General features: G+C 36.7%; 1 protein-coding gene across 1 annotated transcript; it reads left to right on the forward strand.

Moving 5' to 3' along the window:
* Positions 1–25,263, forward strand: EXOC3 (exocyst complex component 3). The gene is made up of 12 exons (XM_009276643.2): positions 1–188; positions 4,426–4,645; positions 6,622–7,303; positions 12,001–12,118; positions 14,943–15,068; positions 16,545–16,645; positions 17,129–17,239; positions 17,991–18,141; positions 19,531–19,653; positions 22,298–22,459; positions 23,822–23,949; positions 24,403–25,263. The coding sequence occupies exons 1-12, from the start codon at positions 45–47 to the stop codon at positions 24,572–24,574; spliced, it is 2,238 nt and encodes a 745-aa protein (XP_009274918.1). The 5' UTR covers positions 1–44; the 3' UTR covers positions 24,575–25,263.
* The last annotated feature ends 351 nt before the right edge of the window (positions 25,264–25,614 follow it).

Consider the following 25,614-nt stretch of genomic DNA (forward strand, 5'->3'; position numbering starts at 1 on the left):
CAGTACTGTTAAATTATGAAGGCATTTTGAGGTCCTAATCAACAATGGAGGAAACGGATAGAGAAGCAGTTGCAACAGCTGTTCAGAGAGTAGCAGGAATGCTTCAGCGTCCTGATCAGCTGGATAAAGTGGAGCAGTATCGCAGGAGGGAAGCTCGTAAGAAGGCTTCAGTAGAAGCTCGACTCAAGGTACAAAGTTTAATAAACCTGAGTGTCCGTGGTGCAGCATGAATGTACCTTTTTTTTTTCCTTCTGTTTTTTGATTCTACATTTTCATCCAGATACTTTTAAACCATGGACTTTAATTTTTGCTCTGTGTCCAAAACAGAAACTTTTCATCCTGAAAGTAATGCAAACTAATGCTGTACGTCTTACTGAAATTTTATTCAAGCATTTCAAGTGTTCTTATGTCCTGTAACTTCTACAGCTTATCCATGGACAGCTACCCTCGTGCTGTGTATCCTGTCAGCCAACAAACCCTTGTCTTAATGACTGAATACTGAACTTGTAACAAAAAAATTATTGCATCTGAAAAAGATCAGTCAGTTTAGTCTCTGACTTTTACATGGGTTTATGGAAGATAGCTAAAATCTATCACATTCTTGTCTCTTGCAGAAGTGTACCCCACGATTTTCTGCCTCTTTCACGTGTACATGTGAGCGCACGCATGCGCGTGTACACACACAGACTTAGCCTGAAATATGAGTAAGATCATCCTGTGTTTAGTGTCTATATGTTACTGAGTTCTGTGTTTTCTTCCTTCACTGGTACTCGCTAGCCAACAGTCATTTTAGACCACTATATTAAGTAATTGGAGTAGAGCCTTAGAAAAGTGTTTTGGGAAATATTTTTTGATTTACCAGATCAAAATGGCTGGTACGCACTGTATCTAATACTATATTTCAGAATAAGTTAGTTTATCTTACAACTATTTGATGGCTCCTTCTTTGTGGGAGCCTGCATGAAGTAGGAGAGAGCCTGTCTTCTTTCACAGTGAAAAAAAATCTGTTAGCAAATTAGATGTTAATTTTTGTCTGTAGCATAGAAACAGAAATTTTTGTGATGACTTGGACTAGGTTTTTCAGATTTAAGGCAGGAAGCATATAGTGGAGTCTATTAACAATGGATCAGCTGTTTAGTTACTGTAATCTATTTATAATATATGAGCACAGTCATTTGCCTACTGGCTGCTTCTGGAGACAGTGGTGACTAAACATGACTTTGTAAGTTTTGTAAATGCCTAAATCCACTTTATAGTTAGTTTCCTTGTCATTTTCCTTAAGTTACCTTAACTTCAGTCATCTATAAATGGTCAGAAATATCTGTTCCAAAAAGAAATACAATACACCTTAATCCATTCAGGATGCATTCCTGAAACAGGTGATGGTTAGTGATGCAATGGATAGCAAAGCAGTTTTTCCCATAAGAATTGCTATAATGGATGGGAGCACAGAGAGGATGTAAGAAATAATAAGAATTGATAATGGATGGGAGCACAGAGAGGATGTAAGAAATACTCTTGCTCTGTATTTAAACTGTGTGTATGTGGAAGATGGAGAGACAGGGTCATCAGGATCATCAGCCGTCAGCCGTGCTGACTTTTCAGGTTGGATCACTGTTGAAAAACCTCAGCTGCTTCAAAGAATTGCTATAATGGATGGGAGCACAGAGAGGATGTAAGAAATACTCTTGCTCTGTATTTAAACTGTGTGTATGTATGATGTGGAAGATGGAGAGACAGGGTCATCAGGATCATCAGCCGGAGGAGTTGCTGACTTTTCAGGTTGGATCACTGTTGAAAAACCTCAGCTGCTTCATCTATGTGAATGAACACATGGTAAATCTTTTAGTGTGAGCATGTTGGTGCTTCTTTCTGACTGAATATGCTTTCATTTTTGTCATCATTTTCTTCAGATGAATCAAGATAATCAAGTCAATCAAGGGTGAAGAGTGGAAAACCAGGGTAATAGTTGTGTGTCACTTACAGGGATGAAGCAGCAAACATCTGGAATGGTGTTCTGCCCAAAAAACCAGCATCTCCTCCAGTTAGTTATCCTACTCCTCTCTCTATATCCTCTCCCAAATATTTAGTTATGTCCATTTCTTACATCCTTCTCTGCATTTCTTCCTGCGTTATATAAATTCTTACAGGAAAAACTGCTTTGAATTGTGTCAAGCTAGTGAAGCAGTATTTTTAAGGATTGGTAGCAGAACTCTGAAACGATGGGTGGATAAGCACCAGCTGGCACTGTAGGCTGGTACTTCTGGGCTCTGCAGTCCAAAATGTAGGCAAAGAGCTGCTTGGACTCTATTCCAGAGCCTGAAAAGTTATGAGCATCGGCAGCCATCTTTGTTTGTGCACTTGTTCAGTCAATGGGAGAACTTAGGTTTTGGTTTTCTCTCATCCTGAAGAAATTCTGTTTATAGGTCATGGGTTTTCCTGAGTATAAACATGCTTGAATCCTCTACCTTTTGATTTTTAGCTGCTGTGCAATCATGAATTTGAACCATAGGGCTCTAGGGAGACCAGGCAGCCAGGATCCTGGTTTCATGGCTTCATGTTGAGGGCTGTCACTTGAAAAGAGATAAAAATGAAGTTTTGAGCCCTGTTCCTAGGATGGCTTGGTTTTGTTTTCATTTTTTAATGCAGTGCTGGTCAGTCCAATCTAAGATGAATATGCATTTTAGGAAGCGAAGTCCACAATGCTAGAACATGCCTCGCTCCCTGTCCCCCCTCCCTGGCTTCTGGCCCCAACTGACTACTAGAAGACAAACTGAATATGGATGGATGTCTGTTCTTAGAATTTTCCTTGGCCATTTGTGTCAGTGACCAAGATTAGTGATTGTTTCTGTTTAACATAATCAAGTTTCTGCAAAAGTTAATAGGCAAAAATTTGAATCTGTAATACTTGGAAGATTTGCCTCAGAAGAAATTGAAATATCAAATCAGAAATATTGAACATTTAATGGTCATGTGATTTTTAAAATACTTTACGGTCAGCTTCAGAAGATTGTGTTTGAGTATCGTACTGAATGTTTTGAGTATCCTAATTACCTCAGTTCCTGTAGGGGAAAAATGTGTTAATGCAGCAGTTCTGTAAATAGATATTGTACAAAAATGCCTTACCACTGCTTAATTGTACTGAGTCTGACAGGAAAATACATTTTTATCAATAAAATCAGCATGTCATAATTTGAAAGTACATAAATAGCGGTAGTTTAAGAATCACTGCATTTTTTCTGGGACTTTCCCAGTGCATTTAAAACACAATAAATGTTCATAGTTACCAGGATTTCCTCCTTGGCTTCTAGTATCAGACAAAAAGTTCCATGACTGCCCAAGCTTTTTGGCCTTAAAAGTATGGCAAAAAAAAATGTTTTGAGCTTAGCAAAACTATTAGTACCTAATTTCTTTACTGGTTACTTCAAGTCCTTGAGATATGCAACTGAGTTTTCACTGATGTCTTGCCTTTGGCTTGTCTTTTGAAGTCTGTTATTTCCAGTTTCATTTTCCACTCAGCTGATTTCATCTTAGTCATGTCTTTTTAAAAATACATATATAAAAAGCATGCTGTGGATGTGATTTGATTTCTTTCACTCGGATATGCACTATAACGCATTTTCTGTAAGATGTCTGGACTGTCAAATGATGTTCAGGACTAATAGCCTATTTGAAGAGTCACTATTTCGAGTGTCACCTGTCACAAGAGATATCTATGTCAATAACTTCTCTTTATGCCAAAATAATCTAGTAGATGGATTGTTGGTCTGGTTGTTGATGTTTCACAGTGTCGAAATTTTATTCAGTTTGGGGTTTTGTTGTTTTTTGTTTTGACTGAATTACTTTTGATTTTGTTTTGCTTTCAGGCACGACAGGCCGGAGGGTTTCGGTTGTTTTGGTTTTTGGGGTTTTTTTTGAACATTTCAGATACTACTTTTTTTTAGAACATTTTCAGTTGCCAGTCAAAATTTGTAATTGCCTTAGTAAAAAGCTTTGTGAATCTGTAGATACCAAGCGTCCTGTTGAAACATCTGGATCAGCTTTCTTCTGATATCCCGCTTTGAAATGAATCTGTGAAGGAAATGCAAAGAAGTCTCATTCTGCCTTCTCATGATCCTGGTTTAATATAGATTTATAAAGATGATGATCTATCTGACTAAGCTCCTATGGTAGCTTTGTAGGCGAACCAGTGGTATCTAGGTCCTTTAAAACTATATGCAACTTCAGAACTTCAAAAAAAGAACATCTGCACACACGCAGAGCAAGTTACACATTTCTAGTAAGCTATAATATTACCTTTTCAGGTTTTTTTTGCTCTGAAAATGTTAGATACTGAAATGAACTAATTCTTGAGAAATGTTGAAAATACATAACTTACAATGTTTAATATGAGTTCTTTCTTTTGTCTTTTTGTTTGTATTTAAGGCAGCAATCCAGTCCCAGTTAGATGGAGTACGAACAGGTTTAAGTCAACTGCACAATGCACTGAATGATGTAAAGGACATTCAGCAGTCTTTGATAGATGTCAATAAGGACTGGAGACAGAGCATCAACACCATAGAAAACCTCAAGGATGTTAAGGATGCTGTAGTGCAACATAGCCAACTGGCAGCTGCTGTAGAAAATCTCAAGAACATCTTTTCAGGTAATCTAATGTTCTTTATAATAATCTACCACATTAAAATAGTACTAACAGCTGTAAGGTTGTCAAGTAACATCGAGAACTTTAAACCTCACTGGGAATGAAGAACTAAGGAAGAATCACCTGCACATCACGTTCAGGGAAGTAGCTGGTAACCATTTAATATATATTGAGTCTAAATTGTGCTGTAAGATCTTCAAATCTGGCCTATCTCATCATCAAACACAAGTCACAAAGAAGCTTCTTGCTAGCAATCAGTAGCAGGAATAACATGTTTAGTATAAAAGACTGAAATACGCAAGCGGCATGTACAGAAAGAAAATTTGGAAAGATCTGGAATGTTGCCAATGAGTCGGGCACCTACAGCAAGCCTGTTGGCTAAAAATAGTCCCAAATGATTTTAGGAAGTGAAAATTTTTTGCAAACAAAAGCAAAATATGAAACAGCAAGATCTCCAGTCAAAGATTCCCTGGCGGTCTTTCTCACACAACTGTTAGGAGCCTCAAGGATTTCCATTAACGTTACAAGTGTAAGTATAAACTACCTGAAGTTCAGTCTCAACTGGGCACAGTCCTTGCTTCAGAATCAGGCAGCACAATCACAGAAACCAACTCATGCATAAAGAAATTATACATGGGAGACACTTCTTCCTTGGACCACTGCACAAGTGCGAAGGTTTGCAAAATTAAATAAGATTAATGTGATACAATGGATACTGTAAACATAAAGAAAATGGGATTACCTCTGTCCTTTTATGCAGCCTTTTTGGTGCACATTCTATTCCATCTTGAATCAGGGCGAATTCCTTGCCAGGACTTTTCTGCTTATAAGTAATTTTAAGAATTTCACCCCTATAATGGGAGCTAAAACTATCATACCCCTTTGATTTTATTTAAATAGTCTTTTCTCTCCTCTCCTGATAGTAATATAAAGAAAAATTGTTTCCCAGTCATACCAGCTTGATGTGTTTAATCTCTGCAAGAGTGTATCTACAGTACCAAACTGGGATATGGTGTGCAACTTAAGAAAAAGAGTAGCAGTTACAGGCAATGTCTGGCAATAAAAAACAAAGAACAACAAAATTCTGTATGTTCCAATGCTGAGTTATTTTGGGGGTGTTGTTTTCTTTTACACTGAATGCAATTGAGACAATAAGCCTTTTCTTCTCTGGTATTCTGAGAGGTTTTTAGTGTGAAGCATCTCCCCCCAGGATTGTTAAACAGTATGATAACTTCACTCTGAACAAAACAATTGTTTTATAAACCAAGTGGTTTTCATCATGATTAATGATTGTGTACAACTGTCTCTTCAAGCCTTTTTTGGGGCTGCCAGTTTTATCACTAGCTGCCTCTTTTGCAGCGACAGTTTTTCTGCTGAGATTTTTCAGTTCTTTTCCCCACAGGATCCTAATCCTCTTCTATAGTATTCCTCAAATACTGAAAAATAATAAAGAAAACAAATCTTCTAAATAGTTTAGCAGCATAGGTAATTATCCCTATTCTTCCTTTGTGCCTTAGGCAGGCAAAAACTGTTCCTTCAAGAAGGAGGTAAAATTCAGTATTTGTTGGGTATATGCAGCCTCAGGTTCAACAGGGTAAGTGACTTTTAGTCAGGCAAGTTAAAAGCCTTTTGTATAAAAAAGAAGAAAGCTAGTACTGCAATTTGTTTCATAGTAGACTTTCATGGATTTTTTTTTTTTTAAGGGGGAAGAAAGGAAATTCTGTTCTGTTGGCACTATGACCTTTGTTTAGCCACTGATCAAAATGGAGCGTTATAGTTAATAATGTATAAAGATACATAGTATTTACTAACAATTTTTGCATACTTCAAAATTATTTCCTTTAAATTATTTCAAAAGATTACTACAGCTGTTCTCCAGCTTTTTTCCTAGGGCTTTTATTGTCTTGTATTTATTCTTTATATTTTGATTGTGTTGTTTTAGTCTTTTTGTTTTTTCTTCTTCTTTGCCTACCTTTCAGTTCCAGAGATAGTCAGGGAGACCCAAGATCTGATTGAGCGAGGGGAACTTCTGCAAGCTCATCGAAAACTGATGGATTTAGAGTGTTCTCGTGATAACCTGATGTATGAGCAGTATCGCATGGACAGCAAAAACACACATGACATGAACCTCATCCATACATACTTTGGGGATATGCAGAAACTTTCTGAGGAGTTGGCAAAGCAACTTTGGATGGTGGTTCAAAGATCTCTTGTTACAGTCCGTCGAGACCCAACCTTGCTTGTTTCTGTTGTTAGGATAATTGAGAGGGAGGAGAAAATTGACAGGCGCATGTTAGACCGGAAAAAACAAACTGGGTTCATACCTCCTGGCAGACCAAAGAAGTGGAAAGAAAAAATGTTCAACATTTTGGAAAGAACTGTGAGCACACGAATTGAAGGCACTCAAGCAGATACTAGAGAATCTGACAAAATGTGGCTTGTGCGCCATCTAGAAATCATACGTAAATACGTCCTTGATGACCTGCTCGTGGCTAAAACCCTGCTGGATCAATGTTTTCCTACACATTATGATATTTTCAACAAATTGCTAAACATGTACCATCAAGCTTTGTCCACCCGCATGCAAGAGCTTGCTGCAGAGGATCTAGAAGCAAATGAGATTGTTAGCCTTCTAACTTGGGTTTTAAATACATACAAAAGGTAAGGTCCCCTTATCTTTTCTGTTAGCAATAGTTGAGAGTAAGCGTGCAAAACACAGTTTATGTGCTAATATTTGCATGTCTATTAACTTAAAAGAAGATAAAACAGTAGAGGGATAATAGTAAAGAACTTGCTGGTTTGATATTTGTTATGCATTTTGCTTTCTGGAAATTGGTCCCTAAAACTTGTTTGCATTTTCTAATATGTGATTTTGGGTTGCTTTGTAAGCTTAAAGTTTTAATGCAGTTAAAGACCTGCTTGAAGCTACAGTCACCTTGTATTTGTATGCCAGTTTGGTGAAGTATTGGGAAGAGCAGAAGAGACTGAGAGTTCATGTGTGTGAAACAAAATGTTTGTTGCTGGCCACAGCCCCAGAAGATTTGTATGGTTATCAACTTTCTATTGTTCTTTTTTACAGGGGTTGGGACTGTTTCAGTGTTGCTTCATTACTGTTAAATGGAAAGAATGTAGTTAACTTCCTTCAGGTTTTCTCAGAACTGTGTGGCGATTTATTTATTTAGAAGAATTTCTGCTTACAGGTTGTCTCCTGTGATACTCTTAAACTCTTTCCTTTTGAGTTGTGTGCTTCGTTGGGATAACTTAAGCACTATGTCTTTTTTTGTTTTTCATCCTCCAGGTAGAAACAGCTCAAATGGCAACTGTTTAGTTTTTGCTGGCATGTAGTTACTAGAGCAACTGATTTGTTTGGGAAAAAGCCTTTCTGTGGCTCATGACTATAATCCTGTTCTCAATAGCTGGCATTGACCCACAGTCTGCACTGTGTACACTTTTGCCGTCTTCAGTTGTTCAATCTCACTAATTCAACAAATTGGATGCTTGATAGATTTAGAGTATAATACCATAAAGCAAATAGGTAGGAGATAATACTGTTCTGTAGAATTTTTATAACCAGCTTTAAGATTCATTTTGTGTTCAGAACTCCGTGCTTTGCTCTACACTGCAAAGTTCTCCTGCTTTTCTTCCCTGCAGGGAAAAATCAGGAGCACCCACTAATGCATACTTACATACCTGTGCAGGTTATGTGAGAGATGCAGCTACTAATAAGGAGCTGAGTTCATTGGCCTTTTCTTCTTTGTTAATAGAAGGCCAGAGGAATAACTCCACAGTGAATGAAAATCAGAAATGTGTGAATCCCTCTACCTATAGGGGCATGGCCTCGGCAGAAATCCTGCTCCCAGGTTCTTCATTTATGTCCCGGGGCTGATGTTCCAGTAACGCAATTCTTGGTCTTAAAATTGCCCTTCTACCCTTCCCTCAGAAAGTAGAGCAGATTGCTATTGAATTAGACAATTCAGAGCTCAAGCTCTCTCAATCCATGCGTTCCTTCCTATGAAGGGCAAAGGGAGGGAACAAAGTCAGTGTTGCATCTATTTACAAAGCAAACAAATCAAAAAGGGATCACTCCTCCTAAAGCAAGTTACATGGCTCGTAGCACCTGATGGCAGAATCTTGTAAAGGAGGTGAAACAGTGAAAGAAGTAGACACGGTATAAGATACCTGGGAACGCACTTCTCCCCTCTATATCCATGTAACAAATGTGACGGAAGTTAGAGGAAATATCTCAGGAAAAAAATTAAGGCTTTGAGTTTCTCTCTTCTCAAAAAAAAAAAAAAAAAAAAAAGCCTGAGAGGGCAGTACAGTTATTGTATTCTTACAGATACAATAAACTGTTATAAAAATAATGATAATTAGCTATTGTGTATGTTTGTAGTGGACAGTGGAAGAAGAAATCAGCTCAGGCTTGTGAGTGGGGAAAAGTAAAGTGCTCAAGTGGGATACTTGCAGAGTTTACCAAATCTCAGTTGCTGGACATCTCTTAACAATACAACAAACAATTCTCTATAGGGATATGTTTATAATAAACTGTGAAGGAGGATGGCCTATATGACATCATGAGAACCGTGTTTCTGTGATATTTCACCCTCTTTTCCCTGTATGAAAAATAGATTCTAAACTGCTGTTACATTCCTTGTTCACTTCTATGGAACATTGTATGATAGAAGATAGTTTTGTCCTTTCTAATCTTTCTCTACTTTTATTAAATGTAATTGAATAGTAGAGGGAACATACAAATTTGTATTTTAGTATTACAGCTGCACTTCAAAACCAGCTGAGAAAATACTGACCAATTAAGAGAAGCACTGAGGTTTTTTTCCATGTAACGAATTGGTAGGAAAGCCAGGCATAACTTCTGTTTACAATATTTGCAAGATAGGAGTTTTAAAAGCATCGTGTTCTTCTTTACTAGAGCATGTCTTAGAAGCTGTTTTTAGAACTGTATTTGACTCATAGCTGAGAAACAAAGTGATGCTCCTTGTGGAATAATAGCCTTTAATATTTGAGTGGGATGCAGTTTTACTGTGCTAGATGTATTTGTCTTTCATATTTAAGTCAATGAGAGCTTTGGAAACTTTAGCAACTGCTGTTACTAAACCTCTACCGGGTTGGGACCTGGACTCTAATCTGTGTTTTAGGGAAAATATAAGCCTTGTAAGATCCTGATGCCCATATTCATAGCATCATTTTATCAGATACTGATGCAGTGTTGTCAAAACTGCTAAGATTAATTCACCAGCATTGCTACAGACAGTGTCAACAATTTCACTCTAAGGAACAGAAGGAATGGTACTATATATCTAGCTGGATGCTGTCTCTGGATCAAGTACCTCCTTTTACAAGACAGAGCAGGATTGGAGGCAAGCCTGGCATAGGAGGCAGAATAGAAGCTTTCTAAAATGTTAGTTTCCAGATAATACAATTCTGGTTGAAATTTCAACTTGTTTATAAACTTTTTGTTGAAGGGAAGTAACTCTTCCCTACAGTTAGAAGCCTCCTGACATGTCCAAGAGGGTTGTCTGTCACGTCCTTTCCCCCAGACACTTGGGTTGTAGCAATCAGGAAAGAGAACTTGTGTATAGGAAGAATTTTTGTCTTTGGGGGCTAGAGGTAGCCTGTCGTCTTTGTTTTGGGGTTTCAGTTGATAAGCTTTGAGAAAGATTTAATTCTCTGTGACCTTGTGAAGTAGGGATAATGATAGTATAACGAGGCTAGAAATATTTTCTAATATGGTACAGTGCCATAAACAGCTTCTAACATTTCCTCTGAAAAAGCCTAGAGCAGGTCCTGCTATTATGTGTATTCTTTATGTAAACAGCAACAGAATGGAATTCAGTTTTCTGACTAGCTTGAGCCACTTAAAAGATTTCAGTCTCTTTTCCTACAGGCTCAGGAAGATGCTACAAATGTAAAGTGTTCAGTTACAGTAGCCTTTATGGTTTCAAAGACAAGAATTTTGGTTTTTCAGTAGTTAGCCATAGTATGTCTTTTTTAGTGCTTTGAGATTTTTTTTTTTTCATGATGTGGAAGCACCACTATGCTGACTCACTGCATGTACCCAGAGAACAACTTTAACTTGCAGAAATATGCAGACTAAACACTTGTTTAGGCATTTTTTTAAATTTGCTATTTGTTTTTTCTAGTTGCTACTGTAAATATAGAATTTGTGGCTTCCTTCTGAAAAGCACACTAGAAATGGAACGTGAAACAATTTATGTTATTATGATTGAATATATTTCCATCAACTGTTAATAAAGCACTCTCTGAAGAGTGTGGTTTTGAGTTATTGATTTTTTGAGCATGAAATATTAAGAGTTCTTGCTGTGTTGTGCTTTGGCATAGCTTTGGGGGGGGGTTTGTTTTAGGTATACAAGCAACTGATTATATAATCTTAGAATATATAGGTGCAAAATATCACTGTGAAGTATTAATTTTAAAAAATCCTTGTAAAAATATTTTTGAGGGTTGCTCTAGTTTCTTCTAATCCTATAAAATCAAGAATTTTCCTTTGCAAGCATGTATAGCTAATGGTGCTGTTATAATAACAGTACCCATGAAGTGCACTTTTGATTTGGCATGCAAGATGCCTCCTCCTCTCACATTAGGTGTATTCTCTACCAACACAGGAAGCATTGGTAGATTTTCTTTTAATATATTTTAGCTTTGAAATGGATGTGATACAAGCAGCAAAACAGAAGCTCTTTTGAGAAACTCTCAGGAGAGTATTTCATACTTTTCACTGATCTTTCCCATTCTGAAATTCAGAATGTGCAAGTTGTCTGTCATCACCTCTGAAATTTAAAAGACATATAAAAATGTCCCCAATTAAGAGCCCACAGATTGAACCAGTTGGCTTTTATTCAGCCTTAAGCAATCGCTAATTCTCGTACATAAAAGTTAGAAACACATGAAAAGGTTGAGTATTTAAATTTACATCCTGTTCTTTCTTTTTTTTTAATATGCTGGGTTATAGCTTTTACATCCTGTTCTTTCTTTTATATAGTTTTATTTACATTCCTTGTAAATGAAATTATTGTTGCAGTTAATATTAAGAACTTTTCAAAAAGTATAGGTATTGAAATATTGCCCCTTACAGTGGTCATACAAAAAAAGCTGCATATTTTACATCCTGTTCTTTCTTTTATATAGTTTTATTTACATTCCTTGTAAATGAAATTATTGTTGCAGTTAATATTAAGAACTTTTCAAAAAGTATAGGTATTGAAATATTGCCCCTTACAGTGGTCATACAAAAAAAGCTGCATAGTTTTTAACTTCTTATCTCATTTTTCTTCACTAATCTGCAATGTCTTTTTTTTTTTTTTTTTTTAACTTCATAGTACAGAGATGATGGGAAATTCAGAACTGTCTCCCGAAGTGGATGTAAATTCTCTGAATCCTCTGATTTCACAAAATGTGGTAGACCAGCTTCTCAGCAAGTATATGTCAACACTTACTGTGAGTAATAATAATGCAAAGACACCTTTGGATAAGTTTATAGCTGCATTAGTGCCTCAGTGCTGTTCTTCCATCAGAGGAAACTAATGTGACAAATGTGAACTCAATATCATTACTTTTATAAATTTTCTTATAATTATGTGTAGGTCTGTTTATAAAATTATAATCAGATGATTTTATAGATATGAATCATGACATTGCAAGGAATAATTATGCTTTACAGACTGTATTAATCATATTTTATTAGAAAGGAAGGAATTCCAGTGTTCATACATCTAAATTTATAGTGCTAGTATGTTAGGTATTACTGTACTTACAAGCCAATGAATGCAGCTTGGTCCCTATAGTGACTACACCAACATTTGATACAGATGTGATCTTTTCAAGGTAATCAGGATGTTAATGTTTTCCAGTGTGATTCTTTTAATGGTCTTTTTCCTTTCATGCCTGTTGACTGCATGTGAATAATTTCCTTTTGTGGATGCCATTTCAAGTGCATCTTAAAGACACTGCTTGTTGCTTACCTAAGAGTCGCTGGAAATCGGTCAACTACATGGCAAAGGAATCAGTATGTGATTGTCAGGTTTTTAAATGTATTTTTCTTTAAACATCCACTGTTGATTTGCCTCTGAGGCTGGGTATTGGGATAGTTGGAACTTTGGACTTGCTGTTCTTACATTGTTCAACCGAATTCCTACTCCTCCTAAGTTTAGGAGCTCTGCTAAGCAGAGGAGAGAAATTTTTTGCTTCTTTGGATGTGTTAGCTACTAAAATACGTCCAGCAACAGCAACTACTTGGACTTGATACTCATCACAATAATATGAACCGATCATCTTATGTCTCAAGGAAGTTGCTCTGCTTCACATTAGCTTTCCTAGGACTTTTATAAAAGTTTATTTTTCTGCACTTACGTTTAGGACAAAAAAATGTTGGTTTGTTTTCTCAAGCTACTTTTGGCTTGACTCAGGAAATGCCTTTGAATTAATTTTGTCCCCTCTTAAGATAAAAAAAGCATGGCTATATTGGTTTTTCAGAAATGTTTTTTCCCTACTTACTGAAAAGTATTATATATAGAACATTGTTGTATTTATATTCTATAAATAAAATAAAGCAAAGCTGCTATTCTGTTAAACACAGAGTGGTTTTCTCTTGCTGGTTTTGATTTTTGGCTGTGTCTTCTTTTTAAGGCAGAAAATACTGAAACTGCCTTTTTGTTTCACAGGACTCTGGTGCAATTTTCTACCCAACCCCAGTTACGCTTCTACTTTATTTCTTTTGATGTTGTGTTTAAAACTGTTTATAAACAAAATATAACTAGTTCTGTTTGGGTAAATGAAAGTATTTCCTAATTGTGACTATCAACTTAAATATTGATGTTTAAGTCAATAAAAATGTCTCATTTTCTTGAGAAATAAAATGCTAATAGATTTAACAGATTTTTTTAATAGCTTCTCCCCCCCCCCCCCCCAAAAGCACTTCATCTTGAAAAAAAGTTCTTGTAAACGATGATCTTAAGGTGAAAAATGTTGATGTCCCCTGGGCTGCTGGCTTAAAAGATTATTTCTTCTTTGCAAATCGTATCTCATCAGAGCAGTTCCATGCTTATGAGCAATAAAGATAGTACATCATTTCACGTAATTGAAGATGGTACTATATGTACTTAGCAGATACAGCACTTGACAGGCCACTCACTGTAGTCAAAAGGAGAAGAAAACTACAGGTCTGTGTTTGGTCAACAACCTTTCTTGTGCAGGAAGATTGTAGAGCTTTCAGTTTCTTCCTTTATCCTATCTGCTGATAGGCGTTTTGACCAAAAGAATACTGATTTAATAGATCTAAAAATGTAAACATTTAAAAAAAAAAAAAAAATTTAATTTACCTCTTTTAGACTTTTTTGCCCTTTCTGTACATGCCTACTGGTCATACTTAATTTTGCATGGTAGGGCACACTAATGTACCTGTTATACGTTGGAAAGAAGTATGAACCTTTATATTACTAGGGGTTTTAACTAAACGTGAACAAAGTAGAAAAGAGGCAGAAACCTTCAACCCTGTGAAAACATAGGGATAATTATTTTAGATAGACAGAAAACAAAGAATCCAATTACATATTTAGCAAACACGCTGGTCTTTACAACCTACTCCTGCAAATATGTCCATGGTATCTGTGTCATGCAAGTGATCAGAAAACTGGCTTAAACTACTTCCCAAAACAGTTGTTCTTAATGTCTGTTTGCTGCGTAATGTGTTTGTCGGATGGGAGGAGAGCCAACTATTTTGTCTCCATCACTATTTTCTGCAGCACTTAAGTTTCAAGAAACACAACTCATTTAATCTAATCCTGGGTTTTTGTCCCCGGCGGTAACAAGCATCAGCTTCCTAAAATGTAGGTAAAAGGAACTACGAGCAGATGCGTGCTAATTTTCCTACATTAAGTATTACCCTAATTTTTTTTCAATTGTTGAAAAATTCCATTTGAAACCTAATGCCTGAGGCTTAATAAATGCTTCCAAAGTTAGTAAACATGTTGGTTCTGACAAACTGACTTGCTGTTTGTGTTTGAAGCACTCCCCTTTCAAAATGTGCCTAACCTTGACTCAAACTACATCACTAGTTTACCAGTACTAATCTTTGTCAGTGCAGATTTTAATTTGTCTGTGTTACCTATATCCTGTAGGGATGATGAGAGTGGTCAACATTATCTGTAACTATGCCACTCTTCATTATGGAAATGGCTGCTATTCCAATATTATAGTGTGGTTTTTTTGTTGTGTTAAAATAAAAAAAATCTTTGCTTTTTCTTGGTTGCTTTATTTAATGTAGTCTAACATCATTGGCTGGCTACGAAAAGCACTGGAGACAGATAAAAAAGACTGGATAAAAGAAACTGAACCAGAAGCAGATCAAGATGGGTACTATCAGACTACGCTCCCAGCTATTGTTTTTCAGGTATAAGAGAACTTGGTTATTCTAGAAAATCTACAGAAGCAGTACATGCATTTAGGGGAATGGAGGGGTGGAGGGGGGGAACCAAGCTGTTTGGAATGCCATTGTTTCTATGTCTATTGAAGTATAGTTTTTTTTCCCGTGGAGTTGTTAGTTGGAGGGGTTGTTTCTTTTGAGGTTTTTATTTGCCTATTTCCCTTTAACACTTAGAGAGTCAGTTCTTTTTATGTGTAGATTAGAAACATATTTTTCCCAGCCTATTTTGTTGATATTTGTATTTAGTTAACCGCTTTTACTTAGGTCTCTTCATGTAAATTTGTAATATAAGCCTACCAGATGAGATGTTTGTCATTTATTAGAATATTATTTGTTAATATGGTGCTGAGGTAGTTAGGCATGTATTTGTTCCTATAAATTATGCATTATACAAACACCTTAATACTGGAAGAAAAAGTTCTGTTGAAGATCAAAAATGTTGCTGTTTAAAAACTACTTCGGTTTAACATTAATGCCTGTCCAAATTATTAAATAGCCTCAAAACAGAAAAGATAAGGCTGTTGGTAGTGGGAATGGAAAGTTTTCAAAGTGATCTTTATCAACCAGAAAAATGTAAGCTTATTATGCTCATTTTCGTGATTTTTTTTTTTTTTCTTTACAAATATTTTGTTAGGTACCTTCAATGAAAGATAGATGGTCTCTTCTTCCTGCATTTGTTTCCCACTTTATTTTTTTCCTGTCTTATACCAGGATTTTTGTTACATTCTTTCACATTTGTATTAGTGCCAAGGTTGACTTAATCTAATCCTTTTCAGAAAGCGTGTGATGTCAAAGAAACTGGTGGCTGATTGCCTGTAGTGTTGTGCTGTCAAAGGCTGCAGTGTTGAGATTCGTGTAACAGTGAAACTTTCAAAATCATCTCAGCATAAAAGCAGCTCATGTTTCCACCTGGCTTTGTACTCTTCCTTTCCAGTCCCCCTCCTCTCGAACACAGTGCGCTGTAGGTCACCTCGATCTTGTGCCTAGTTGTGTTTCTAAAGCTTAGGGGTCCCTTCTACTTCACTAATGTGAACTTACTACTTTCATATATGGGGAAAGCAGAGGAATTCGAGTTATAAGGTTATTCATTACTAGCTGCAGGAGCTGACCCAAGAACTTTGATCCACTGTAAAGCCAACTTCCTACTGAATTAGAAATACTAAGTCCTTTTTTGCTGAAGAAAGAGTGCAAGTGTTTTCAGTATCAGGAGAAAACTGCAGCATACATTGATGGTTGTCAATAACTTATTAATTACACCTATGAAAATAGTGATTTTTGGTTTAGTCAGCAGCAATTGTCTGGGCTTGTTTTAAAAAAACCCAAACAAAACAAAAAGCGCACGTAGAGCTGGTGCTAGTGACAGTCTCCAGCAAGATGGGCGTTCTGTCTTTGGTTTACCACTGATAAAGGCCTGTCTTTATAACTAAACTATTTTTAACTTAGATGTTTGAGCAGAATCTTCAGGTGGCTGCTCAGATAAATGAAGATTTGAAAACAAAGGTACTTCTTCTATGTCTTCAACAAATGAATTCATTTCTAACCAGGTAACAATTTTTAAAATATAAATGCTTTATCCTGCCTCAGCCTCTCCTTGTTCCTACAATTCCAATGCTTGTTTTTCCTGTGGATGTTTCTTTATTGCTCCTATCATATCCATGCCAACCAAGCTTTTCTTCCCTTTCCTTTTCTTGCTTTCTTCCTCCCTTCCTCAGTTTCACCACAGAAGTTCTTCTGTGCTGGTGAGTGGCACTTTCAGTTCCTCTCCGCAAATGGCTCTAATTTTTTGAGTCAGTTCTGCTTTCTTTTATATTTCAAATTAATATCTCTTTCTCATAAGGAAGACACAAAATGCCTCCTTGGCTGGATTCTGCCCAGAACAGAGAGACTAAACATCACATGAGCAACAGGCCCTTTATAAAATACTTCTAAATGCCTGACAGGCCCTTACAGAGCATTTGGTCTTACAGGTGTACTTAAGTTATTACAGATTTCTGTCTGTTTAATGCCATTCCTTACATATGTTACAGGTACAAAGATGAAGCACAGCTGTATAAAGAAGAACACCTTAAAAATCGTCAGTATCCTCAATGCTATGTTCAATACATGATTGCAGTCATCAACAACTGTCAAACCTTTAAGTAAGTCTGCATGTTTTTGCAGTATTGTGGGAAAAATTAGTATTGATGTTTCATTTGTAATACTATGTGTTCCCAGGACCTTCTCTTCTTTTGTATACAAAGAGCATTTCAGTTAAGATAGTTTAGCTGACTAAACAAAGACAACAGGTTTAAAGAGATTACTGTTTTAGGAGGCAGATATTGTGATTGTGCTTGCCTTTGGCAAGCCAAGCCATTGCTCCTCACCAGTGAAAATCCACTTGTTATTCCAAGAATTTCATTGCCAAAGAAAAATTTATCTTCAACTTTCAGAATTCCAAAAAGTCATTTCATTTAGTTTGCCTGGGGCCTGCCATCTTCTCTTACATTTGATCTCCCGCAGTTCACCTTCAAGCAGTGTGATCAAGGTGAACTGAACTGCAGAAAAGTAAGGGTAGAGCTTGCTCGATTAAGAATATCAAAACAGGAGAAAGAAATCCTCGTTGTTCATGTTTCCGTGTTCAGCCACCCAACCCCATGTTCATCTATACCTGTTGCCATTCTCAAGTCTACAAATCAGCAGTAGTTTGTTACCAACATACAAGTAGTCTTGGTTGATCACTCTAAAATCATGCTGGAGAGTAAATTAAGGCTTCCAAACCAAGCAGCAGACATCATTTCCCCTTGCAAAAATAAGACTATCTAGTATGTCTCTTTCTGTGTATGTGCTCCGAAAATTTAGTAGCAATGCAATTGTGCATCAGTGAATGATGAAAAGCATTATTTGTCACAGAGAATCTATAATCAGTCTGAAAAGAAAATACTTGAAAATTGAAATGGAAGACACGTTGTCAAGCAGTCATACAAGCATGGATGCAACTTTAGACATCATTGCCAAAGAAGGATGCTCTAGCCTGCTAGATGAAGTCTTCATGGATTTAGAGGTTAGAACTTTTTTTCCTTAAAAAAACAGAAGTACTATTTTATAAGGAAAAATTATTCAGGAATGAAGTAGTTATGAAGCCTTTTGATTGCTAAACATGTTTTATATGTGGTGTGCTAGTAAAATGCCAGTAAACGTCAGTATTGTTCTTCACTGGTATAGTTTGCATGTAGGAGACTGAAAGGTTGCTGAATTATATTTCACAGGATGACTTCAGGCAGCTGCTTTGTATATAGTGAATATTTTCTAGCAGATTGTATTTAGTCTTATACTTAGGTAGTTGGGTTTTAAGAATTATTTGGGAAATTACTGCTGATACTAAGTTACCATCCTTGTACAGGTGCAGTACACCTATAATTAAGATAGTTAATTGACTCTAAAGGTGGGCCCTTTCTGACTGATAAATTTCCACGTTTAAGAATTCTAGCTTCTTGTATAGAATCCCTCAGGAAAAAAAAAATCTTTTTATTACTAAAAAGAAATTGGGAGTATGGGGAGGGAAGCAAGAAAATTAGAGAAATGGCGGGGGTGAAGAAAGGTGCTCTGGCACTTGTTAGATTTGTGATAATATTTTGGACTAACGTAAACACCTTGAATGACTCACATTAAGAAAGATGTGGGAGCAGTGTTTATTTTAAACTTGGAGTTCTTAAGCAAAACCTTTATTTCTCACTAACTGTGCTCGTTGATTATGAGAAGACACTCCATCTACTCTAATGACCATTCTTTGAAATTCATTAACCTCAAGCTTCATGTCACTATTACCATGTATAAAATATCGTGCTCTAATATGTAAAGAATTTTTCCACTGGGGCGAACAAAGCAAGATGGGTATGTAGTTGTAGAGAATACTGGAATTATGTACTGTGGAGTTCTGGGAAAGGAGTAAAGCGTGTAGGCCACCAAGTTTGGTATAGGCACAGGAAGTTTGTGGGGCCATCAAAGAGGAACAACTGAGTAGCCAGTAGCAGTTCCAGAAATCAAGCATGAAGTTGCATTATCACAATAGTTTAAAAGTGCCTCGTATTTAAAATTGGAATCGTCAGCTCTTATGCCAATTTTGTCCTTGGACCTTAATTTTTTATTTAGCATATACACATAAATAGAGAACGTAATAAAGGATTTTAGAGAACTTGTATGAAACAAATGCTCAGGTTAGTGCAGTTGGTTTACATACACACCCAGTGTGTATGTCAGGGTAGCACTCTGTGGCAACTGTCATTCTGACAACTGATCATGTCATTTTCCTACACTAACTGCTTATTCCTTTTGAAGGAGTATAGTTTAGAAATGTATGACACTTAAAATTGCCTCCTGTTTTTTTGTAACTGCACTGATATGATGAAAGTGTCAAAAATTTGTTCTGATCAATTGTTTGTTACCTTCTCAGCCACATCTCAATGAGCTGATGACAAAGAAGTGGTTGATGGGGTCTAATGCAGTGGGGACTATCTGTGTCACTGTAGAGGATTATTTCAATGACTTTGCAAAAATAAAAAAGCCTTATAAAAAGGTAGGTGCAAAATGTTCTATGATAATTTGCTAATGTACTCTGAATATCATGTTGGTTTTGAATTTCTGAACATTAATGAAATTCAGAATTGGAATACAGAAATTGAAATTGATTCATCACTGGAAATGAAAAAATGTTCGTAATCATATTGCAAAAGTCTGAATCTAACATTTCTCTCATCTATTTTGTTCACAGCCATATAATATTTGCAAAGACAGATCAGACTTGCAGGATTTAGTCCAGAAAATGTACCGGCATGTTACTAGATTGTATTCTTACCAGCTTGTACTTTTCTACCTCTCCTCAGAAGTTTGCAGGCAGATAAAATTAGCTCTTCTGAAACTAGTTTTGCTGGTCTGTAATTACTTTTTTTTATAAATGCATATTCTGTAATGTCTAGTTTTAATACATATAATGAGGTGTAGTTAAATTGGTGCCATAAGGTTTAACAAATGCATAACTCATGTTTAAAGTACTGCTACAGCAGCATAATGTGCTAGGTTAGGTTTTGTTTCGTTTTGTGTTTGGTTTTTTTTTTTCCTGTGGTCTATCAAAGGGTATCTGGATTTCTCTGTTATCCTTTAATCTTTTAGTAGTATTGTACTTTTTTTTTTATCCTTTATTGAATTAAATTCAGTTTTGTATAGTTAAGATAGCATGTCTTAAATGATTCCCTAAGATTTAGGAAATATTTGAAGCTAGCAAGATCAGGATTTAGGTGAGGTCTTTGAACAAACTCTTACTAAGCAGAAGTGCTTAAAAGACACAGTCTCAAAATCATACACTTACTTTTTCTTACTTTAAGTCTTAAACAGACAGAAAGGACTGCTCGAAGTTCCTCTGATGACCTCTTAACCTTCAGTATTTGCAGATCCTAGAGGCTTTGTTATGTATGTGAACTATATACATTTTCAATCCAGAAAAAGTACACAAAAGAAGTTAGGTCAGTCCCAGAATTAGTCTATATCCGTGGAACAGCTTTCTTTTCCAGATCTGGTTTGTTACTGTGAGGTAATAGTGCTTGGCATGTGTTTCTTTAAGTGTTAATACCAGTCTCTGCAGTCACATGTGTTTCATCGTGTAGCGTTTATTGCCACCTTATGGAGAAGATGATCACAAACACATTTTTTGTCATTCATCATACCTGCTATTCCACTGTCTCCTAGCATGAAAAAAATCTCCTGCACAAGACAACGTATGTGCTAGCACTGGATGGGACACACTTTTTGTTTCCCTGGTTTGGGGTGGGCTTTTTTTCTGATTTTAAAAAATTCTTGGTTAACCCTGTTTTGAAAATCCAATTTTTAAAAGCCACATGAACAGAGCACCTGAGTAAAGACTGTAGCTTAATGGGTAGGACACTATTCTGGAACAGGGGGGATCTGGATCTTACAGTCATCCTGCTTTGCTGTTTTCCTCGCGTGCCCTATCATCGCGCTGTTGGCTCTTCTTGAGTGTTCTCTTTCTCAGTTGTAGTAGAGCTGCTGTTCTTCACTTACTTTTCAGTGGAATGGGGCATACATGTCAGTCTCCCACAGTCTATTCTGTGGAGTTAATTTTCCTCTGTGTAATTGGCATCAGTTCCACAAATGCAAGAGAAGCCACCCCTGAACAACCAGTAAATTCTGGTTATTTCTGCACAGTCTGCAGAGGAGGACTTGGAATCACATTTTCTGCCTCCTGGATGAGGGCTGTGATTTCCAATACTTTGCACTGTGTCATTTTCTGTCTTTTCTTGGGTTTGGTTTTTTTTTTTTTCCCTTTCCTGAAACCTTTCTCCAAAATTTTGACTGAAACTGGAAGCACATGTTGATTGAAACTAAAGCATGACATATAGTAGTAAAATATGATAAAAAGTTTGTGACTACCTGTTATGCAGGCTTTTTCTTAATCGAAAGTAACTTTGCCACCATGCTTAGGGGAAAAAAATCCCACCTGAGGCCTTGTGAGATTTAAGGACTGTCCTTACATTAGAGTTGAAAAAACATGTAAAGGGATTTTTGTGGGTTTTTTTTTATTTGCAAACCTCAGCATTACTCTTGCACCAATAGCAGTTGCTTCACTTAGTCACCAGTAGCTATTTCCTGTAAAAAGACAAGCACAGAACAGCAAAGCAGTTAAGGAAGATCTGAGAAAGTGATTGCTGCTGGCTCTCCAGGCTTCTTACCAGACTTGACCCAGAGCACAGATAACGTAGGCAAGATTTGCAATGCTTTATGCAATGTACTGGCGTTCTCCAGCAGAAACGTCTATGATGGCTGGTCATTTCTTGACCAGAGCAAGGCTGCAAGGCCAAGCACAGGTCTGTTCTAAGGGTCACCCAAATTATTTCATGTTTGTTCTTCTCTCTTTGGATATGCCTGTGCTCCTCAGAAATAATTCAGACATGTCGTTAGAGATATCTTGGTTTTGTTGTTTCTCGTAATTGGCACATCCTTTTCATTAGGGAAGGACAGGTTTTCATTTCTGTTAGCATCATGAAAATCTAAAGCCACTCAAAATGTGTGGTATTAGCAAAAACTGTGTACTGGTAATTAAGTGCAAATACACATTTCAAAGCCTAATAATTGTTCAAAGACTAAACATAATAGCTACATTTGCAGGTATCGCTGGCATAATCCACCACCTTTTTCTGTTCTTTCAGACAATGACGATTGAGGCCCATCGGAGAGTGGTTGTGGAATACATCAGAGCAATCATGTTAAAACGTATATCCTTCAAAAATGCAGAAGAGAGAAAAGAGGGTGCAGAAAGAATGATCAAAGAAGCAGAACAGTTCAGATTTCTGTTCAAGAAACTTGCGGCTGTAAGTATTTGCTTTGGGTAATGTTGTTAACCTGGTAATTTAGAATAAACCACACGAGTTTACTGCTTGGGGAAAACGGCTAGAGTTAGGTCTCCACGTCTCCAACATGTTGGGTGGCTTGTGAATATCAAGGATGCCAGCTGAGGGCACAGACAGAGTTTCTGAACACACACCGGCCTGCTGCTAAAGTTGCTGAGCACCAGTTTCTACTGTTTTGTGTTTATACAGCTCTCTGCAGCTGAATGTTTGAATGGCCTCACAGAGGCAGGTACCCTGAATTCGTAGTAGTAAGTAAAAGAAAAGAAAGCAGTTGTTTGTTGGAACAAAAAAAAAAAAAATGGGCTTTGCTTTTCCTGTCTGGAAGAAAGGGTGATACTGCATCGAGCAGATGCAGTTATTTATTACCTAAGTAGCATGCAGTGTATTCATTTAGAATCAATAAGAAAGTATGTTGACCCCATTTAAAGTGCAGTAGAAATAGGAAAGACAGGCCAAAAAAGGTATTTGAGAAACAATGTACAAGATAGGCCTAAAATGAATACTAAATCTTTTTTTTAACTGCATAAGGAGCAGGAATCTGTCAGAAAGCTCTTAGGGCCAACAGATGATGAAATGCAAAAAGAATGCAGAGAAAGATAAAGCCTGAAAAACTGAGGGGGTGGGGAAGGGGCGGCGTTCATCTCTGCTCACTGTGGAAGGTGTCAGGGCAACTCCTGCATCAGTGTCCTTCATTATGTGGGATTCTGTGTAAGATCGGTTTCGGATTAAGGCATTGATAGAAGAGGTTATGGAATAAATGAAATTAACAATACCAGATTGACAGGACCAGGCGACCTGCAACTAAGAGCACTAAAATAGTCCAGAGACTAAATAGATATTACAGTTCAGTTGATCAGTTGTTGAAAGCTGCCTTGGTGGCCAGAGGACTAGAAGGAAGCTAATGTAGGGCCAGTTTTTAAGTAATGTTTCAGAAGAGATCTGGCTTTCACATCAGTTATTCCTAATGTTTATGCTGGCAAATTAGCAAAAGTTAAAGACTAGAATGCATCACCATGTGGATAAATACATCATCTTGTTTGTAAGACGTGACTTTCTTTACTGATAATTCTGAGGGTAGGTCTCTGGATGAAGAACAGGGAAAGAGGGAAGAGGCTTATGGTGACAATTCACAAATACTTTGTTTTCTTAATGTCTGAAAATTCAGCTGTTTGGGGAATAAGAAAACAAAGTATTTGTGAATGTCTGAAAATTCAGCTGTTTGGGGAATTCAACTAATTTAAGGATTGTTTGTAGATACTGGGAGGGATTGCTTTTGTTTTGGGGATTTTTTTTTTTTTTTTTTTTTTACTTTTCATCTTGCAGGGCTCTGGAGAGGACACTGAAGGACTCTGTGACATCATTGAAGCCATTGCAGAGGTGATCAAGCTAACTGATCCTTCACTGCTCTATCTGGAAGTTTCAACTTTAGTCAGTAAATACCCAGATATCAGGTAATTCTCTTTGCCCTCAAAGTTAAAAAGATAGATAACATCACAGTTTCTTTGTAGTCTTGGGCGAATTTTAAAACAATATGTAAATGTGTTCATATTTTTCATATTTTAGAATGTAGCCACTTTCTTATATTAGGATTATTTTTTTCATAAAATGTATGTGACCTGGACTAGGAGGTATATGTACTTAAGTACTCAGTGGTACAGCAAAGGAATAATGAAAATACTTCCATTCTGTGTTTTGGGAGGATAAAATATGTTTTAGAGTCCTAAGAGCAGCCAAAATAGTGCTTTATATTGAGCTGGAAAAGCTGAGTGACTAGAGATCTGATTAAGAATTAAAGTACACACTGAAACTGAGTGAAAGGATTGCCAACTAAGTGATATTTCTGACAAGATCTTACTTGTGCGAAGTTTCCTGCTAATGCCAGTTTTACCGTCTTCCTCTGGCAGGGATGACCATATTGCAGCTTTGCTGACGGTGAGAGGCGATGCCAGCAGAGATATGAAGCAGACTATCATTGAGACTTTGGATCAAGGTTCAAGCCAACCAAATCCAAACTATGTGCCAATTTTTAAAGAAATTACAGTTCCTACTCTAACTGTGCCAAAACTTCTTAAGTAACTGACAGCTCTCTGTTTGTGTGTCATTACTGGTCTGGGATCAATGGGTTTGAAACACTTGAGGGCAAATTTGGCAATGCTATTTTGAGTAAAGTTCAATATACACTGATATTTGCTAGGCATGTTTCTTTCTAAAGACTTGGATGTGGGAAAACGTAATCAGATTTCTGAAAGAAGATGGATGTAAAGGTTATGTTTGGAGAATGAAGCTTCTAATGGCCAGGGGGCTTTTTACTGACCCATTTGTTACAGCCGTTTTTGCTGTCAGCAAATACATTTTTCTCATGGAATATGTTTGCACGGTGCACTGCAATGCCGTATAAAGATACTTGTACCAAAAACAAGAGAGCTGTATTAGTGCTGGATATACTAACATACATCGCTTACAATACTGAAGCAGACTCTAGAACTATCTTTATATGGTACTGCATTGAGCATATATTAACATCCTCAATCCACTTTCACATTATACTTTGTGTATGTACTTACTTTGGTGTAAAATAGTTTATTGCAGAAAACTTAATTATGAAATCAGTTTCCTGCCTAAGGGACTGAATGAAATTGCTACCGTGCAATTTGATTATAGGGTGAATAAATAAATAAAGACACATGAGGTACAATCTTTTTTTCATTGATTCATTAAAAACAGCACATAAAGCACCACCTGTTGAATAAAATCTTAAACCATTGCTACCTTCAGCTATGTATTCTTTGCATCCTTATAGATTTACAGTAGATTTAAGTCTTTTTTTTGTTTTGTTTGAAGTGTGAATAAACTTTGGATTTAATAGTTTTCTGGAAACACAAGATACTGGGTTTTTTTATTTCCACAGTATTTTCAGATTTAATGCTTAAAGCTAATTTTCAGTATTTATCTGTTCTAATTATAAAGTATTACTAGAAAATTGTGAATTTAAAATGATTTGATGAAGGACACAATGAAGGCATTATCTGTTAGTACCTGAACAGAGATAAGTACAAGGAAGACACAAGCCTACCTTGTTCTAATTAACGTTCTGGAGTTTGCGTATGTAACTTGTT

This window comes from Aptenodytes forsteri, unplaced genomic scaffold, assembly GCF_000699145.1.
Source record: "Aptenodytes forsteri isolate BGI_AS27 unplaced genomic scaffold, ASM69914v1 Scaffold97, whole genome shotgun sequence".
NCBI lineage: Eukaryota > Metazoa > Chordata > Aves > Sphenisciformes > Spheniscidae > Aptenodytes > Aptenodytes forsteri.

Excerpts from the sequence above, each read along its gene's own strand:
- EXOC3 (XM_009276643.2), top strand. The coding sequence starts at position 45 with ATGGAGGAAACGGATAGAGAAGCAGTTGCAACAGCTGTTCAGAGAGTA. Across the intron at positions 4,646-6,621 it reads TCTCAAGAACATCTTTTCAG|TTCCAGAGATAGTCAGGGAG; the intron begins GTAATCTAATGT and ends CCTACCTTTCAG. Across the intron at positions 19,654-22,297 it reads TAAAAAAGCCTTATAAAAAG|ACAATGACGATTGAGGCCCA; the intron begins GTAGGTGCAAAA and ends CTGTTCTTTCAG.